Source organism: Tinamus guttatus, unplaced genomic scaffold, assembly GCF_059628265.1.
Source record: "Tinamus guttatus ecotype Peru unplaced genomic scaffold, ASM5962826v1 Tinamus_guttatus_pri_ptg000115l, whole genome shotgun sequence".
Lineage (NCBI taxonomy): Eukaryota > Metazoa > Chordata > Aves > Tinamiformes > Tinamidae > Tinamus > Tinamus guttatus.
In genome coordinates this window covers 5,356,331-5,374,819 of record NW_028288649.1, presented here as the reverse complement: position 1 = coordinate 5,374,819, position 18,489 = coordinate 5,356,331, and the positions used below count along the sequence as shown (strand labels likewise).

General features: G+C 45.7%; 1 protein-coding gene across 1 annotated transcript; it reads left to right on the top strand.

Moving 5' to 3' along the window:
- The first annotated feature begins 698 nt into the window (after positions 1–698).
- On the top strand, positions 699–17,761 carry CMTM7 (CKLF like MARVEL transmembrane domain containing 7). The gene is made up of 5 exons (XM_010219294.2): positions 699–853; positions 13,639–13,812; positions 15,330–15,428; positions 16,757–16,838; positions 17,159–17,761. The coding sequence occupies exons 1-5, from the start codon at positions 710–712 to the stop codon at positions 17,170–17,172; spliced, it is 513 nt and encodes a 170-aa protein (XP_010217596.2). The 5' UTR covers positions 699–709; the 3' UTR covers positions 17,173–17,761.
- The last annotated feature ends 728 nt before the right edge of the window (positions 17,762–18,489 follow it).

The following is an 18,489-nucleotide window of genomic DNA, read 5'->3' as shown; positions in this document are numbered from 1 at the left end:
AGCTGCCTTTTTTTTTTGGCTCAAACTACACAAAATGTTACTATGGACCAGACAGCACGTGCTTTCAGAAAGCAAAGCAGCAGTTTATTTTTAAACTTGAGGAAACCTATAGCTTCCTCTGCTGACTTTTGCCAGCGCCTCGGCACAGCGTGGTGTCCACGGCGGCGGAGCGGGACCGACGCTCGCCACACAGTCGCCGGCGGGTGCCCACGTAACGCAAGCGTCTCGCGCTGGTGCGGTCCTGAGGGAGGCCGCTGGGGTTTTGGAGGTTGTTTTGGTGGGGAAAGCGTGGAGGTTCGCGCGGGAAGACGCCGCTGGCAGCCGCGCTCCCACGACGAAGCGCGACAGCGTCTCCGCAGCGCCAGCGCGGCCGGCGGGGCGCCTTCCCGCGCCGGTGGAGGCCGCCTCCCAGGCAGCCCGCCGCCCTGGCAGCGAGGCGAAGCTTCCCGAAGCGCCCGCCGCCCCCCGCCGCCAGGCGAGGCGCAGCGCGGCGCAGCGCGGCCGCCACGCGCCCGCCTCACGCCGTCCCGCCACGCGCCCGCCTCACGCCGTCCCGCCCCGCGCGCTCCTCGCGCCCGCCCGGCGGCCGGCGAGGCGGGCGCCGGCTCCGCTCCGCCCCGGGGCGCCGCCCCGTCCCGTCCCGTCCCGTGGCGCGGAGCGGGCCGGGCCGGGCCGGGCCGGGCAGGCAGCGCGGGGGCAGCGGGGCGCCATGTCGCACGGGGCGCGGGTGATCCGCACCGGCGCCAGCAGCGGGGCGCCGCCGCCCGCCGCCGCCTCGCAGGGCGCCGACGCGGAGCTCATGGACGGCGCCTATTTCCGCTCCTGCGCCGGCATGATCAAGGTGGCCCAGATGGTAAGGGGCGAGCGCGCGGGGACCGTTGGGACCGTTGGAGCCGTTGGCCTCTGTGGGACGCCTTGGCTGCTCGTTGTGCGCGCGAAGCCCTGAGGCGCTGTCAGGGAGGGGACTCGCAGGGACCACTCGTGTTTTTTGGTGGCTGGTTTCGCTCTCGCTGCTCTGCAGGAGGAGGAAAATGTCCCCGTTTCTGTCGCCAAACTAAACACACTGTCTAGTCCGCAGCAGCCTCGGCTTTCTCGCCCAGCAGCTGCGCAGGTTTCCACTGGGATGGACGTAGATGCCGGAGTGATGCCGCTCCCGTGGAGTGCTGGAGGGCACGAGCTGGAGCTCCAGGTGACTGCGGCACCCGCGACCTCCTGCCACTGGTGATGGCTGAGACCTGCGGTTCAGAGGCTTGAGGCGTTTGTGGCACGTGGTGCTGCAGCAGCCTGGGGCTGTTTTCGGCAGAAAAAGAGGCCAAGTGCTAGCATGGGCCATAGGATTGCAGAGCCTGGCAATAAAATAAGATCACATCAAATCCAATCCACAGGGAAGTGCTATCAGGATAGGAGCTGGTGCCTTAACGTGGCTCAGCACAGGAAGCGTCGCTCCATCCAGCTGCAGAAAGGGCCAGCTTTTTCTGGTGTGGTGTGTGGCTATTCTTAGCCTGTGGGGTGATTTATCGGCTTAATTCCAGTAAGGGCAGTGAATAATGACAGATGCCTAGGGAAGAATGTGCAAGACAACATGTAGAGATACCTCTCCATATATTCCCCTCCTGCAAACAGTGGTAGCTCAGCGACTTTTTGAGCTGGAGAAGTTGCCTTCTTGTTTGCTGGCCCTCAGTGTCTTTTCTTCCTGCACGTATTTCTCTAGTCATTTTTTTTTGAACCTGTGTAAATTATTAACATGTACGGAAATACTAAATTGCATTCAAAAGCCAGGAATGATTTTGTTCCAGGTTACGACGAAGAAATAGCAAATCTTCAAGTTCTTGTCTGAAAGCCACCCAGTCTCTTTAAGTCCATTAGCAGCCGTGTAGCTTCATCCATCATCAGCCTTTAGAAATGGGCCTTGATAGCAAGAGATGTAAGTGACTGTGACTGGACCCAGCCTGCACCAGCTGAGCATTTGCACAGTGCTCCTGAGATCCCGGAGCTGCCTTTCCCTATGAATGACCCTCTGTAGCAATAACGACTGTTGTCTGGTGCACACTCCTCAGCTGGGCCCTTCCCAAGCCATCCTTTGTATCTGGAGTAGCTTTTTGAGGGACAAAATAGCAGCAGTAATGAAAATACTCTTGAGCATGTGTCTAAACTGCAAACGAACCTCTAGTGTAAAATGAACTTAACCACGGACTTTAATTAAAAGTGCATTTACTGCTTCCTTTCACTGCTATGGAAGGGACAGAAAGGGACAAGAAATGTCTGCTCCTTCTGAGGTCCATCCTGCCACGTTTTCCCTACAGGTATTACGTGTGGCTCTTAGAGCAGGGACATGCTTATTTGTGCTGAAGTTTTGGGTTTGGTGGACATGCAAAGAGTGCGTGCACATACTTTTCATGTCAATATCAATACTTTTCAATTTCAAATTCATCAGAATTTAAGCAAGTAGTTTTCTGCAGTGACTTTGATGTAAGTTTGAATAACTTAAAGTAAGTTGCCAGCAGCACTGTTTCAGCTTCACTTTCTTAAGTTTTTCTAGCTTTCTAGTTTGCCTGTAACATCAGTAATGGCATGTTCAGCTATTCCTGGAGCTTTGTGTAGATAAACTTCTTTTGATGTGACATCATGCTACTGATTCTGTCTTCTTCTGAAATAAGCTTTGAATGTTCTTAGGAAATTATGCAGCAATGTGTAGAAATAACTAGGATAGTTCTAGATGTTCTGCACCCAGTCAAACTTGGTGAGGTGAATACTTCTCTAATTCTCCCTTATTTCCTTCTGAGAGTGTTTCCACTCAATCCATGGGTCCATTTCTCTTAGCAAATGTATTTTCTTGTAGGGAGTGTCTGCAGAATCTGTGCTTATAGAGAATGTTTTGTTGTAGATCTGGAAACACTGGTTAATGTGGCCGATAGGCCCGCACTCTAATTAGGAAGGGAAGCCATTAAGCTGAGCTTAAGTCTTTGGGGATGGACCTGTATGACATTTCATTGCTTTCTGGGCCTCTGGAAGGTCGTGGTTTTGAAAAGGGAACGTTGTCGTTCCTAATTTCTTGTTCTTCTTCAGACCTTTTTACCAGAAAGTAAATTACTTGAGAAAGAACAACAAAGTCATCTGTTAAATAGTGGAACTAAATAAAATGGAAAACACTTCTGTCACTAGTTAGTTTTACATAGCAATTAGACAGCTTGGAAGATGTTTTTCATGCATGTGGCTTTTAAAAACAAAAGCAAAATACTAAGTCTTAAAAGTGTTAGCAGGGCCTCCATTTTCAAAACCCAGTTTCTGAGTTGGCATTGTGGTTTCAACAAGAAGTTATGAAGTGTCTGCAATATTAAACCCACTGATATAAGTTGATGATGATGGATATAGCTGGATTTTTTTATATATTTGTAGTTTTGCAAAGATCTTTTACATTCATGGTGACACATACCAGATCCAGTTGTGATCCCGTGTTTCTCTCTTAGCAGTGCATTAATTGCTAAGGCAATGGCTGAAGATAGAGCTTTCCTGCCAAGTACACAACCTGTTATTGGAAGAAAAAAAGTCCTGATCAGAACCTTTGATACAGGAAAAGATAATTAACAAAGATAAACAGTGCTGCTTGGAACAATTTGAGAGCTAATTAATCTTTTGTCATGACTTTGGCCTGGATTGCCTTTCTGTCCATGGAGGGGATTCGAGTAAATCATCTAATTCCTTGCAGCGGTGTGTTGGTGACCGTATGTTTTTGTCAGGTGGCAAATAACGCTGTTCAGTCAAAAGAGAGAAATTCTGACGCTGTAGAGAGATGCTGAAATTCTAGGCTTATCTCTTGGGCCCTTATAACCAGTACTTTCCCTTACCATCACTCTGCCTGTAGCTCTTCCAAGGGAAAATAATGGTTTTGTAAGCTACAAAACTTAGATACAAACAGCTCTGTGTTGTGCGTGACTCTTATCTCACTGATAACAGGAAACATGAAAAGCAATGCCTGTTGTAACCATCAGCAAAGTTGTGACATTTGTACAAAGAGTCTCCTTCGGAGGCATGCAGGAGCTAAAAATTTCACAAAGGAGATAATTTAGGAAATTTAGGAAAACCAATCCAAAAATTGGCAAGTATTTTCCATCTGCAACGGTGTGCCGAACTGTTGGCTAAGCAGGAAGAAATGGGACTTTGCTTGTCAGCAGCTGGTTACTCTTTCAGAGCAAGGTGGGAGCCATATGTGGTAGCTGCTGTTTGCTTCCTTGCTCTGCTCAGAACTGCTGCGGAAAAGGGAACCTCCTTGGCAAGCGGCTCAGAGCGGGAAAACCCTTCCCCGAAGTCCGACGTAAGCAGGAGCATCTCGGCGAGGAAGGATTGAGCCTGGTAGTTAAAAGCAGTGAGTCTGGGAAGCCCTGTTGTTATTTTTGCTGTGGGATGACTGCGTGCCTTGGCCAGTGGTAGTTTTTCCGTGCCTCTGCCCCGGTGGCCACCCTGCCACGTCTGCCCGGGGGCTGCGTACGAGCTGCGTGTGCGGCGAGCAGCGTGTGCCCCGTCTGAGGTGCACAACTACTCTAGGGGGCTAAGAACTGACCCCAGTGCATTTTGCAATGGAATGGCGGCACCCTGTGTAAAACACTCAAAAATCTCAGAATGTGTCAGTGAATGTTTTATTTGTAGCCCAGAGCGGGCTTCCTACGAGCATGAAGTTGGATCTTCCCTGCAGTGCGCACGTTCACAACCTTACTGCACCTAGAGCCTTGTGTGGCTGAACAAGGGCCAGTGAGTACGTTTCCCAAAACCGAAATAGGGAAATGAAGCCTAGAAATTTACCACATCACCTGAGACAAAAGTTTAGTATGCTTGAAAGAACAGTGAGGTATTAGCAGTGGTTTCCTGGCACGTTGTTTTTTCCGGAAGGTAGATTTGCAAATGCCTTTTAAAAACCTTAAATGTGTGGACATGGTGCCTACAGATGACAGAATATGTAAAGAAACATGGATTCTTACTGCCCTGTAGCTTTTCTTCGGAAAGTGCATGTGCTGCCCCTTGCCTTTCTTTGCTCTTCTTGAAGCCTGTGTTCCTTGATAGCCCTCCTGCACCACAGAGAAACTGAAACCTGGGGATCAGTCCCCTAAAGTGTGGTCTCCTAGCAGCTTGGGTGCTGTAACCAGCAAATCAGGTCTTGGGAAGCAGCTCCTTTGCACTATTCCATGGAACAAGCTCTCCAGGCTCAGCGGGTCGTTCCTCGGCGAGGCTGAGGCTTGGTCACGGAACGGCTCCGCACTAGCCGTGTGCGTCCCCCGAAGGCAGACGGTGGCATTGGCTCGTAATGACTAAGTGTCTCCGCCGCCTCCTCCCCGGGGCCTCCTGTGCGGTATTGGCTCCGCGTTGCAGCTGCTGCCGTCTGCGCGTCAGTGCATGCACCACCGTGTGGCTCTCTGGCCTTGTTCTCCCAGTTTGTGGTGACATTTGAAGTGCAGTTAGCAGCCAGAAACTGCTACCTTCTGTACACGGACATCAAACTTGGAAGTTGCCTTGTGTTCCTTTGCACTTGCCTATGATCTTCCTCCTTTTAGAGTAGCCTGGATTCTTAAGGGAGTGATAAAACTAGGACAACTCTCTGCCCCGTGATGGTTGTAACTTGAAGAATGTAATGGTGAGTACAGGTACAGCCAACTTGACAACCAGGTGGCTGCAGCTTTCAAAGCCAAAACAAACTTGGCTGCTCTACCTGCAACACTGGCAGTGACTGCTACATTTACAGCTTCCTTCCTCCAGTCACAGCCTGACTTAAGGAAAATGGAAATGCGACAAGATCGAGGTGCTGCTTCAGGAGGAACATTTCCTTGGAGTGTTTTCATTCTGCATCATGTTGTTTCTGAGCTCCAGAAATATGCATTGGGTGCCAGGAGTAAAACATGCATTGGCTGCAGAGGGAAAAGTTTGTTGTTAACCTTAGATGACCTGCAGCAGTCTCAAAACTACAGAAAAATGTGGCTCATTTTCCTGCACGCTTGTAATCCACTTTATCCCAGAACTGGGAAGACCACTTCAAAAGCTCTCTCATCTATGTGGGAAATCCAGAATTCCCAGTTGCTGTTTGTCACCCGCCGGCTAACAGAGCCTGTAGAGTGAAGTGTGTGAGTGAAGCTCTCTAGCAGACCCATGGCTGCCGTCCCAATGTGTTGAAAGGCTGCTGGGCTCCCAAGCTGTCAGTTCAACCAGTACCACTGGGGAAATGTCATCTATTTTCATTTTCCCCGCATTTATTGTCCCTAATTTCTATGTGGGCTCCTTGCAAAATATCAGTGTTTGCACCTAGGAAAGGTGATTCTTCCGTGCACGACGGCATGAGCCCAGGTTCGCTGGTGGAAGTGTGGCTGGTCTGGAGATTGCTGTGGTGTTGGCACTTTCAGGAATTCTCATCTGTTCTCCCTGACGGAAAGCACAGTGTGCCAGCACAGCTAAGAGCTTAGGCTGCCCCGATGTAAGCAGAGCTCCTCCTCTCTGAGGAGGCCCTGCTCGAGGCTCTGTTGCTGTGGCTAACAAAGCCGCTGCTGGAGGTGACAGATAGGAACCTCTCAGCCGCTGTCTCCAGGTGCCAGAGGCCAGCACAGGGCTCCTGGGGCAGGGAGCTGTAGCTGGCAGGTGTTAACCGAAGATTTGAATCAGTCAAGCGGTGAGGGCCTCACACAGTGCGAACAGGCTGCGTTGAGGGCGGCATCTGCAAGGGCGAGCGATGAAGAGGCTGCTAGCGAGGCTGAGGAGACACGGGCGCTGCGACTTCTGTGAGCTGCTTGCAGGATATCCTTTGTCTCATCAACAGCTTTCAGGAAGACGGGATGCCTTTTCTGTGCGTCCGGTTTGAGAGGCTACCACCATGCTTGTTGCCATAAGATACTGTTTTTGTCTTATGTGTTCCTATTTGAGCTCTGTATAGCCAGGCTAGATGTGCGTTGGGTGTCCCGTTGAAGTGAGAAACTCCACAGAGTCTGAGGACTTGGTTGGCCAGAAAACCTGGGCTCCTTCTCTGTAAGGTGGTATTGCCGTGCGTGGCTGGTAAATCTTACTTTGGACAGCCGTAAATGTTATGTAGAAGAGCGCTATGACTAACACATGAGGATCAAGCTCTTGTGCATTGTATATTAATTAAAATATGGGATTTTATTGGCTTTTTAAAGGGCAAACCCAAGCAGTGTATGCTGAGAACGCTTCGGAGTAGGGATTCAGAGACGCTTTGCTCCTGCAAGGAGCTCTTCTCCCTGCAGGCTAGAGGGATATGGGCAGGTGAGATGGGCCATCTCCTCCTGCCCAGGCAGACTCCTTCTCCAGAGCCAGACTTGGTGAACTCAGCTGTTGCTGTGCATCAGCAGCTGCAAAGGCTGAAGTTCTCCAGCAATATTTATACCCCTTGCGAGTCTTAGTAACTCCATGACATGTATATTCTTCTAGGTCAATGTTGCTTTTCCTTCTGGATGAAGAGACACATTTCTGCCAATTCTTTATACAGCTCAAGCCTTTTAGCTTCTTTCTGCGGTGCGATTTTAGCCCTTTCTGTTGGCCTGTATCTCTCTCCTGCCAGTCCTTTACCTTCTCTTGTCTCAGAAACACCTTCAGTGCTGAGGCAGCCTTTCTCCATTCATACAAAACTCCACACTTGTGAGCTGTCTGCTCCTCTAAATCTGCCTAATTTTGTCAGAGAGCAGATAAGCTAACTCTCCATAAGGATCTACATTTTGGAAGTGTCTGCCTCGCAGAGGAGAGAGGTAACAGTCCAAGTCTGCTGTGGCGTGGGGCATCAGGGAGGAGAGTTGCTAGTCAAGGTGTTGGTGGTGCGAATGAGGTGTTGCCTACCCCATGACTGCTGTCAGGCATGGTGTAGTGGCAAAGTATTTACTTGTCAGGCCACTGGTTTCATTGCCGCTTCTCATCTCTCTTACCACGCTGCTCTGTGTCTGAACAGATTGAAAAACCCTTCTTACTAATAGATAATAGATGAAGAATACCACCTGCTTCTAGTTAGGATCGTCCACCTATAGAAATCTTAGAGGCTCTGAATAAGACCCGTTCACTGCCTTTTCACCCTGCCACCATTTTTATCTTCAGTAAATAGTCAGTGGGTGGTGGTGCCCAAGAGAAATCACTTGACTGAGGCCAAGCAGCCTCCTTATTTTAGCAAAGCAGCCAGACAAGAAGGAAATCTGCCCAGACGCAGGAGCTGAGGGATTATTGTGCAACCCAAGACTGACTGCTTCATGCAACTATGCACTTGAAGGCAGCTGATTTCATCTGGCATTAGTGAAGTTTTAAATTGACTGAGTTCTTTATGTTCTTTCTCTCTTCTTAGTGAAGGCCGTGCTGTTACAGCCCATGTTTCCAACACCACGCTGGAGGAGGGAAACATTGATTACAGCAGCAGTCGGCTTTGTTGTTTAAATGAACTGAGTCAGTCTTGCATGAACTGCCTTGGCAACCTTGGCCTGAGCTTTGCCCATCTTCCCGGTCTGGGAAACTGTTCAAACAAGCTGTTTGTTTCTGTCCCAAAATACATCCTTAATAACACGGGTGTGTTGCTTCGCTGTGTTGAGGTGTAACACTTGGAAACGTGCAGCCGACGTCAGCAACACCTCTCCTCTGTGAGAGACACCAAAACAGTGCGTGGTTATTCTAATTGGCACTCTTACGGCTGGAAAATTCCACTTACTGTCTTGGCTGTCACAAGCTGAAAACTTGGACTTTTTTTTAATTAAAAAAAAAAGCATGTAGCTCTTATATCATTTTTAAAAAAAGCTATGATAAAAGTTGGATGCAAGTTGGTGCTGTTCCTTGCCCCAGGACTGTAGACAGACGGCTTGTGTGCTGTTGCTTGCACTGAGACTTGGGTAAGTGTTAAAGGAGTGGAAGGCAGCCACTTTTCAGCCATTTCACAGGTAGCACTCAGGGTCAAATTCTCAGATTCACTTTGACCCATATTGCCAGGAAATCTCCTTTCTTTCAAAATTAATTGGGGAAGCTGTTCTGTATAAAACTTGAACAGTATTGTTCAGGAAATAGGAGACCAAAATATTAGTGATTCCCCAATTCCTGCTTTGTTCAATAATGAGAAAATGGAAGGAAGATTAAAGCAGTGCAAAAGTTCGCTAGTGCTTTAGCAGTTGCAAGAGGAGCCTTCCTCTCAATGCCATTTACAGCATCTGGGGAAAATCATCAACAACAACAACAAAAAGCTGTTTCTGGTCTCTAGAGGGTTAAATTGTCAGAGATGATGGGAAAGAAAAAGCACTTTCAGATTTTCCAGGTACTGGCAACTGTAAGTTGGAGCTTGGTAAATCTGTTCTCCCACCTGTGGTACTGGTCCCACCGAATGCTGCCCCTTCAACGTGTTCTCCTGGATGGTGCTCTGAGGTTATGTGATGTCTGCTCCCGCACCTTCTGAATGAAGATTTTGCCTAGTGGGCTTTTAAAACTACTTTTTTAATGCATTTTGCCTGGCACTGTCACCCAAAAAGAGCATTCTTGTCATTTCTTCTCCTCACAGCTGTTTGTTCCTATCTTTCTGTCACCACGACCATCTAGTACTTTCTGCTGGTACCACACATCACAGCTGAGAAGGAAGGGTGGGAATTGCATTTGGTATTGACAGAGTTGGGTTAAATGGATCAACTCTACCTCACTATTGGAAATAATCTTGGAATAATAGAGTAGGGAAAGAGAAGAGGGGATAAGAAGCAGCGTAAAAAAAAGGAAGCGAACACTGGAGACAGAAGCTAAGACTGTACAATCCTTTCTGGGAAAATAAAGCATAGAAGGGAGCACAGTCAGGAGAGAAAATATTCTAAGAAAAGCAAGAATGTGGTTGATTGCATGATTTGCAATAACCACATTCAGTTCTCTTCCGAGATGAAGAGGAGGAGGATGATGATGATTAATACCGTGGAAGCAGCTAGGAGTCCCAGGCAGGGAGCAGGCTCCCACTGTACTGGATGTTTTACAGACCCAAAGGGGAAGAATAATCCTTACTCCGTAGTCCTTAACAGATTGTGGAAGAAGGGCTGGATGCAGGCCAATGATAATGTGCAATGAAAAACAGTTGGGAATGGTCAGTAGGATGGATAGCGACCTTAGTATTAAATGTATGCTTCCAGTTAGAAAGCAAGAGTTTATTGTGGATTGATTTTTTTTCTGCAACACATGATACCAAAGTCTACTGTAAGTAAATAATCAGTGGCAAGAGATACCACTTAGCATTTTGTGGTGAACTAGGTTTCTTGCTTCTATTGATCTTGTATGGTGCAGCAGCAACAAACTGACCCTAAAACAATCCACCTTAAAACCAACTTTCTTTTTCTACTGTTTTACTTGTTCTGTGACTCCCTCCTTTGGTAATTTAATATTTTTTCCACAGATACTTTCACCCATTGCTTGTTTGTTTTGTCCATGGTCCAGGGGATTTTTTGGTGAGCATTCACACTGCAAAGGAAAATAGTCATCTTTACCTAGGGATTTATTAGCAATGTTCACAAATTTTACCACATTTTGCATGTCTGAAGCGCTTTAAATGTGAAAATCTTTGACACAATGCTTCCTTTATAAGAAGCATTTACTAGCCCCTGTTTGGTGGATAGGGGAGCTGAAGCAGAGAAATTACACAATTTACAATTACACAATTGGACAATAAAATGGTTATAAAGCTGGGATCAGAACAGAGGAGCCACCAATATTCAGTTCTTGCCTTGCTCTGTCATTGTCCCTACTGCTCAGAACATTAGGCTTTTCCTTTAGAGCAGGGTATTTTGCTGATATTGGGGATCAGTCTGGGCTTATATTTCTAAAGGTAGGTGGGTCTGAGAAAAATTCAGTTCTTTCCAAATGTTACAAGAGAATTAAGTATCAGTAATAAAGCCAGAGCTTTATTTATGACACCCACTAAAGCAGGACAGTAGAAAGAGATTAGATGAAGTGCTTGCATGGATTTATTCTTGGGTTATAAAATCACTGTGCGACCAGACAAAGTGCCAGCCACAGTAGGGGGACAGGGATGGCAACATGACAAGTCCTTTCTTATTTTCTGCTTCCTTCCTTATCCTTAGGGCCGGGAGAGGAAAGTGCTGTCTGTAATCTTTCGACTGAGGAAGTCCAGGCCGGCAGAGATGATGGAGGCTGCGGCACTGGGGTGCTCTGAGGTGCTCCGGGTGCCGGCCCTGGCAAGCTCAGGTGTTTGGAGCCTGGCTGCTTCTGCCACTGCTCCTGCTGGCGCAGCCAAAGCAAGTGCAGGGAGGTGCCTGGGATCCAAACCGTCTGCGCCCGCGCTCAGGGGCATCTGCGTCTAACGCCAAGGGTCTCCTCTCCATGGGCACTGACCCTGAGAATAGCTGGGAGGTAGATTTTCCTCCTGTATGTAATCTCCCTGTAATATTTAAAGGCACGATTCCTTTCTTTTCTTTTAGATTATGTTGAATTTTCCCACCACAGAATAACTGACTTGGAATGTTGGTAGAGATCTCCCTTTTTTAGTGCATTGGAACAACAGACTTGCTTCCTGACGTGGACAAGAAGAAATGAGGACTGGATTTTTTTCCAAAGTGTTCTGATGTTTGCCTTGTCCCCAGCACAAAATAAAGAAGAGAATGGGACTTCCTCCATCTTTCCTCCATAGTGTCTATCTGCTTGTTAAGGTGCTGAGTGCTGCTGGCAATTGCTGCCTCCCTTCAGCTCATGTTGGCTTCGCTGGAAGATAGTTCCTCAAATATCCCCATGTTTCTAACCATTCTTCCTAAAATATCTGGGCAAAGGAATGTTAACAAGTGGGTTAGTTCAATTCAAGCAAGTTCTGTAAAACAGAGTAAATATGGAGCTTTTTTAATCTCTCCTTGGAGTTGCTGCATATTTTCTTCCTATCTCCCCTGCACCTTGTGTCATGCAGCTCTGAAGCCCGGAGCCCGCTGACGGAGCCCATTGAAATTTTCTAAGGAGAATGGCCATTATTTGAGCAGTGTTTCTGGTCTGACTGCCTTGCTGAGTGTGGGTCACAAGGCTGCTGCTTTGGCAACTTACAAGGCCTATAGCATTGCAAAATATTGTGCAGAAATGGAAATCTCAGTGCCCTGAATTCCTGTGACTCCAGTTTTTATTTTTATTAACTGGAGTCCTGTGACTCCCGTTTTTTTTCCTAAGATCTATCAAGCTGTACAGCTGAGCACAGAAGCATAAGGAATGATCATTTTCTTAAAAAGTATTTTTTAAAAAACTAGTTATTGTTTGGATGGTGGTTGTGCTTCAAGGCCGCAGGCCTTCTTATCCTCTGTACACATTAAAAAAGTTGACAGTGGTAACGACTTAGGTGTAAAAGGAGCCACCGGGCAGATTTCACAATTCCTGTAAATTAGCTCTTGTTCCTCGATTTTTTACAGCACACCTGAAAGTGAGAACTGTGGTTACTTGTGGAGACACCTGAGTAAGGGAGAGCCCTTTTAGCCTTTAAATCGTGTTCTTGGATAAAAGCAAGATGAGGACAACACTTGTATAAACATCAAAGTTTGCTGGGAGCCCTGGCTGTGTGCCCAAAGAAGGGCAACGCAGCTGGTGAAGGGGCTGGAGCAGAGACCTCACAAGGAGTGGCTGAGGGAGCTGGGGTTATTTAGTCTGAAGAAGAGGAGGTGCAGGGGAGTCCTTATTGCTCTCTATAGCTATGTGGAAGGAGGTTGTAGTGAGATGGGAGTTGATCTCTTCTCCAGAATAACTATGGATAGAACAAGAGGAAATGGCCTCAAGTTGCACTAGGAGAGGTTTGGGTTAGACAGTAGGAAGAATTTCTACAGGGAAAGAGTGGTGAAGCCTTGGAACAGGCAGCCCAAGGAAGTGGTGGAGTCCCCGTCCCTGGCACGGTTCAAGAAACGTGCCCATGAGGCACTCAGGGACACGGTTTAGCTGGCAGAGTGGGGGTGGGTTTACAGATGGACTCCTTGATCTTAAAGGTTTTTTCCAACCATGATGATTCTATGACTTCATGTAGCTCTTAATGTATTAAAGCTTGACAGCTACTGTGGCAGCGGATGGGATAAATTAATCATTGTTTTCAAATGTTTATATACTTTCATATGATACTGCCTTATAGTCTGTTCTGCTACAGGTGATAGAAAAGAAGGGGTGAAAGTGTTAGCTCAATTGCAGTCAGGTCCTCCAATTTAGCAGGTGAGAAATCACTAAAGGAAGTTCAAGGCACATGTGTTTGCAAGCCCTTAATTTTTACAGCATTCAGTGATTTTTTGATTGCATTGAGCAATTCATATTCTGCTGTAAATCCGTAGTTTTTAGATCACTGATTCAAACCCAATTTTTTAATGGCTCTTTTCTATTTGAGACCTCTTTTATTATATGTAGAGACTTCTGTTTGGATTTCAGGTTGTCAGAAACTGCTGCTTTCCTTCTAGCACTGGATTTTTTTCCTCACTCCTTTCTCTTCATGGCTATTTTAATGCATTGAAGGACAGTTTTCTGAAATTATCATTTTAAATAGCTTTTTACTTTGTCCTCAATTTTATTGGGCCATCCAATTTGCTTTGCTAAACCCGTTTGTCTTCAGTTTCTAAATGCTATTTTGCTGCATTCAAAATCTCCACAGGCCTCTGAGCACTCTTCTAAATCTTTCTAATGTGCATTTTTGTCTTTCAGATCTCGCTGCTAGTTGCATTCATCAGTGTGAATAGCTCTCAGTGGACTGACTACGCTGCATACAGCTATTTTCAGATCGTCACCATGTGCGACTTGGTTATGATTTTGGTCTTCTACGTCGTCCACATTTTCCGAATCTACAGGCTGCTCACTTGCATTAGCTGGCCGCTTGCAGTAAGTCAGGTCATTGAGCTGAGCTCTAAATTAGGTTGTCCATTTTTTGTGCTTTCACACACTGATCTGCTCTCTTTAACGTTTCTTTTGCTTTTAGTAATTTAGAGAATTCTTAAATTCAAGAAGTGTTTGGATAGCTTTTAATGGAAGCTACACTTAAAGTATGCATTGTTGCAACAGGAGTAACAAGCCATTTTGACCTTTGCATATGCCATTGAAATGCTTTTTACTTTTGTTGTGCCATTTGTTCATCAAATGTTCTAAAGTCACTGGTGTGTTCAAGGCACTAGAGTTTGTGATAGCTTTATGGGTTGTTATGATATATTATTCATCTTTTACAACGAACTCCCCTTTTGGTCGAATAAATGTGTTGAGAACAGACTGGGAAGTCCTGTAAGAGGACTGTAAAAGTACGAGTAGTGTTTGGCTGAGTTCCCTGGAAGGATCTCTTCCTTGGTTTCAGATATATGATTTGCAGCCAGTAAAATTGCAGTGGTTCAGGAAGCTGCTCAGGGCTGACATCCTTCTCCAGATTGGAGGTTGCACCGTCATGGTTGTGCCAGGGGTTGCTCCTCTTAGGTTTTGTCATTTCTTCAGCTCATTCCTTGGTTCCTCAAAAGCAGTGGTCTGCATACACTGCTTTATTTGTCTAGGAAACAGTGACATTTGCCTATTAATTTTGCCTGTGACAGCTAATTTGCCTGCCTGGGAAGTATTTATGGATATACTAAAAGAGGAAGGCAAGTTGCAATTGGAGAACATACTTTATGGCAAGGATCCTCTTCAGCTGCTTTAACTCCTGGCAGATGGAAGCTGCTATGTGGTGCAATAGACCGTTTCCCTTGAGCAGTTTCCTTTTGAGGTTATATTTTATTTCCTTTGATTTGAGAAGGAATCACTCTTCCTTTTTTACATGTGGCACTTGCTTGGCTCATGCTCCTAGTGCAGGGCAAGTTCAGTAAGCAGACATCCCTCCTGTGCACCCATCATGCTAAGGGAACGACCCGTGCTTGTTTTGCAGAAACAAAATGTTTTTGCTGGAAATATTGTTCACCATAAGTTTTGTGGGGATTCAAAATCTAAATCCACAGATAATTCCTGCTTATAATGAGACCAAACTGACTCCTGAACCAGCACTGCACTGACTAGGAAGAGATTGGCTATCGTGCTGCAGCATGCTCGTCCAAGTAAGCTGTGGCATCGTGTTTTGCTGCACAGCTGGCCTGCAGGCAGATTTCCTGAAACTTTTGTAGTGGTTATGAGGGTTTGTGAGAGTTGTGAAATCAGTGGACATGAAGATTGGGCCTCCCTTTCAAAGAGCAAGTCACATACAGTACAGAACTCAGACATTTTTTTTATTTCCTTGTTTGTTTTATAGGTGTACTTTTTTCTTCTGATTTTTTCCCCCCCCTCTGGGTTTCTGAGTGACCTCTGCCAAATTATTTTGATTCTAACACATATTGAAAGGCTTTCCTGAAAAAAATTCCTTCTAAAGCAGGTTATGCTTGTCTTTGTAGGAGTTTCTTCATTATTTAATCGGTACAATTCTACTTCTCATTGCATCGATTGTAGCAGCATCCAAGAGTTACAGTTTGACTGGGCTGGTGACTGGAGCGGTAAGAGTGTATTTTATCCTTGACCCCTTTTTATTACTTTGTTAAAGTAATTGTAAATCTGTTGCTTGTCGTTTTATTCTCTGATACTTGCCTTGCTTGTGTCTTAGTGGGTGAACTTCTTTCAGACTCACCTCAGTGCATGTTCTGTAACAATGCTAACCAAAAGGAGTTGTGGATTCCAGACTCAACACAGAAGTGGGTATTTGCCTCATCTGTGAGCTGAAACCAAAGTCTCTAGCTTTAGCATGTAGAGTCTAATGTATCTGAAGGAAGAATTAAGTCACTTCTGATGAATTACTGTTCTAGCAGCTAGAAGTTACTTAAACCACCTCACCACCTCACTCCAATTCTCTGCATTTGATACCTGCTTGCTCTTGAATAGGGCCCTGTTCAAGATCATGTCTCCTGAGCTAAAACCTGATCTTGGGCTGATTTACTGGAGAATGTGCTCTGCCTCTGTTGGCTGGAGGGCTTTGTAGAGCTCTGACTCCCTGGTGGGGTGAGAGTATTTTGACAGCAAAAGGTCTTAAAATATATGTCTAGCATAAAGAACTGCCTTCTGAAACTAAATGCTGCTAGTGTGTTTTGCAGAAGCTAAAAGACTTGCCTGACTTGTTTACTTGGCAGATGGCAAGGGAAGACTTGTTTAGTGACAGATCACTTTCGGTCAGCCCATGAAGCAGGTGTATTCTTCTTTCTTTAGTCAAGGATGTGTATTGGGAAGTACAGGAAGTCTCCTTTAATCAAAGCACTGCCATCATTGGAGAGGTCCTAAAATATTTCCCATAGTAATCTGATGTGTGGTGAGTCGTCCTATCCCTTCAGAAGCCTCCCAGCTCTTGGCAGCTTCACACCACATGGATGCATGCCTTCTCTGTCAAAGCTGTGCTGCATTCTCCAAAGACTGGATTTTCAGGAATTGCAAATCAGTCTCAGCTTAGGCCACGCTGACCTTTGCCATTTGGATGGAGTTTGCTACAAGAGCAGGAATGGGAGGTGTCAGCAAAAGTCCTTTTCTTTCTCCGGAGTCCTAGGGAGGAGTCTAGAAGGTGAAGTTTTATGTTGCTCTCCATCTTTGTTCTCCACTTTTATGTGCTTTCCAGTCCTTCACTCTTGTTTTGGCAGACATAAGCTGCTGTTATACCCCAGAATTTTTGTAGCTTTAGTATATTGAGAGAATGGAATAAAAGAGCTTTTAATCTGGTTACCTCAGGAAATATGTATTTTGATATACAAGAGACTCCATATGTTCATGGAATATGAATCATCTAACATTGTGTACGTATCCGTTTTTTATTATTGTTTGTTTGCTTGTTTGTTTCGCACAGACTTTTGGATTCCTGGCTACGATCCTGTGTGTTCTAAGCATATGGTCATCCTACAAAGTTTCATGCATCACTCAGTCAACAGGTAAGTATCATGCCAGGTGTTTGCCTAAATGAATTTATGTCTTCCTCTGGCAGTGTCTATCTGGAAGGATTTACTGTTCCGTGCTACTCAAAGTTACTCTCAAAAACAATAATTCAGTAATGTCAGTCAACACAGATGTATCACAGCTACTGACAACTGTTAACAACTAACATGGAGCAGAATAACTCATTTCTAGTAAGCAAGGAATGCATCGTCACCCTCTCTTCTCCCTCCCCCAGCCAAGGTTTCCTGTGTGTTCTTTAATCTAGTAGATGAATTTGTTTGTGGCAACCCAAGTCACACTGGTTTCCTTTTCAAAGATGCAGCCATATGACTCATCTCAGCAAGACGTCCAGGCCTGGCCAAATAGGATGCCAAAGAGGAGAATCCAGCCCCACGAAGAGAGCACGAGTATTTTGGTACTAGCCTGGACAACTGGTAGCTTTTAAAGATCTACTTGAACGCCTATACAAAACACTGTTGGGAACTAAAGGTTTTTTTGCCTTCCCTTTACCCCCAGAAAGTTTATAATGGAGAACATGCTTTTTCTGAGCTTACTAAAGAAGGACTATTTCTGTCTCACAGGCTGGGGTGGGGTAATATCCAGCCATCTGCAGTAAGTGCAGTTAAAACTCCTTTGGAGAGCTGGTCTGCCCTCCTTCCAGAGGGGTGGAAAAATCACTTCTGATTTCCTCCATCTGTTTACAGAAGGGAAATCCTGCAAATTTCTACCTGATTCTTAACTTCCAAGGATGATTCCTTTAGCAAAGGAACTGTGGCAAACCAATTTGTGCCTTCCTAAGTTAAACCAAGTTTTTGTTACGTTTTCGTATCACAACCATGGATTATTTTTAACATTGGTTCAGTCAGCAACAAAAATTATGAACTGCAACTTGGATAAATCACAGTAAATGCTCCTTTCTAACCCCAGCAGTATAGTATGTGATGAAAGCAGTATTTTCTTCATGATTTTTTTTATCATTTATTAAGAATCAAAAGTTATTCTTAAAAACTTTTCTCTACCAAAATGTGTATGCAATAGTATTTAAGTAATAGTTTGTGGGATCTTTTTATTTCCTTATCACAAATAGTCACTGGTAAAATCATGTTTGTAGGACCTGTTGGTAGAAAATTTCTGTACGTTTGTAGAAATTATTCTTTTTGGAGACTGGTTGTTCCCTTTTGCATCTAGCTGTAAAGCGGGACTTTTAGCACTAAGTCTGCCTATTCTGTCTGACCATAACAGTGCAGCAGGTTTCTGGGAGGAAAAAAAAAAAAAAAAAAAAAAAAAACGATTTACAAAGGTCCACTGTGGAGGCAAGCAACATTTTCTGGCCTTTTTGTATTTGTCTGAAGCCATGCATCAGTTCTGGTCAACAATTGAATGACCATGTTGTAGAAAACTGGCTCGGCGTAGTAGAGGGGTAGGGATGCAACCTCTTCTTTCACTCATCCATTGCCCCAGGGGAAGCAGAAATGCTCCTTTCTCTTGGTATCTCCTTTGCCTCTTGAGAGAAGTGCTCACATAGGAATCGGGCGCTTTCGCTGCTCTTGCCCACCGTGCGCAGAAGCGAGTGTTCCGCTGCGCACAGCTTGCGTGCTGCTGAGCTGGGCCTTCTTGGAGGAGAAGCATCTGCTGAGACTGCCACTG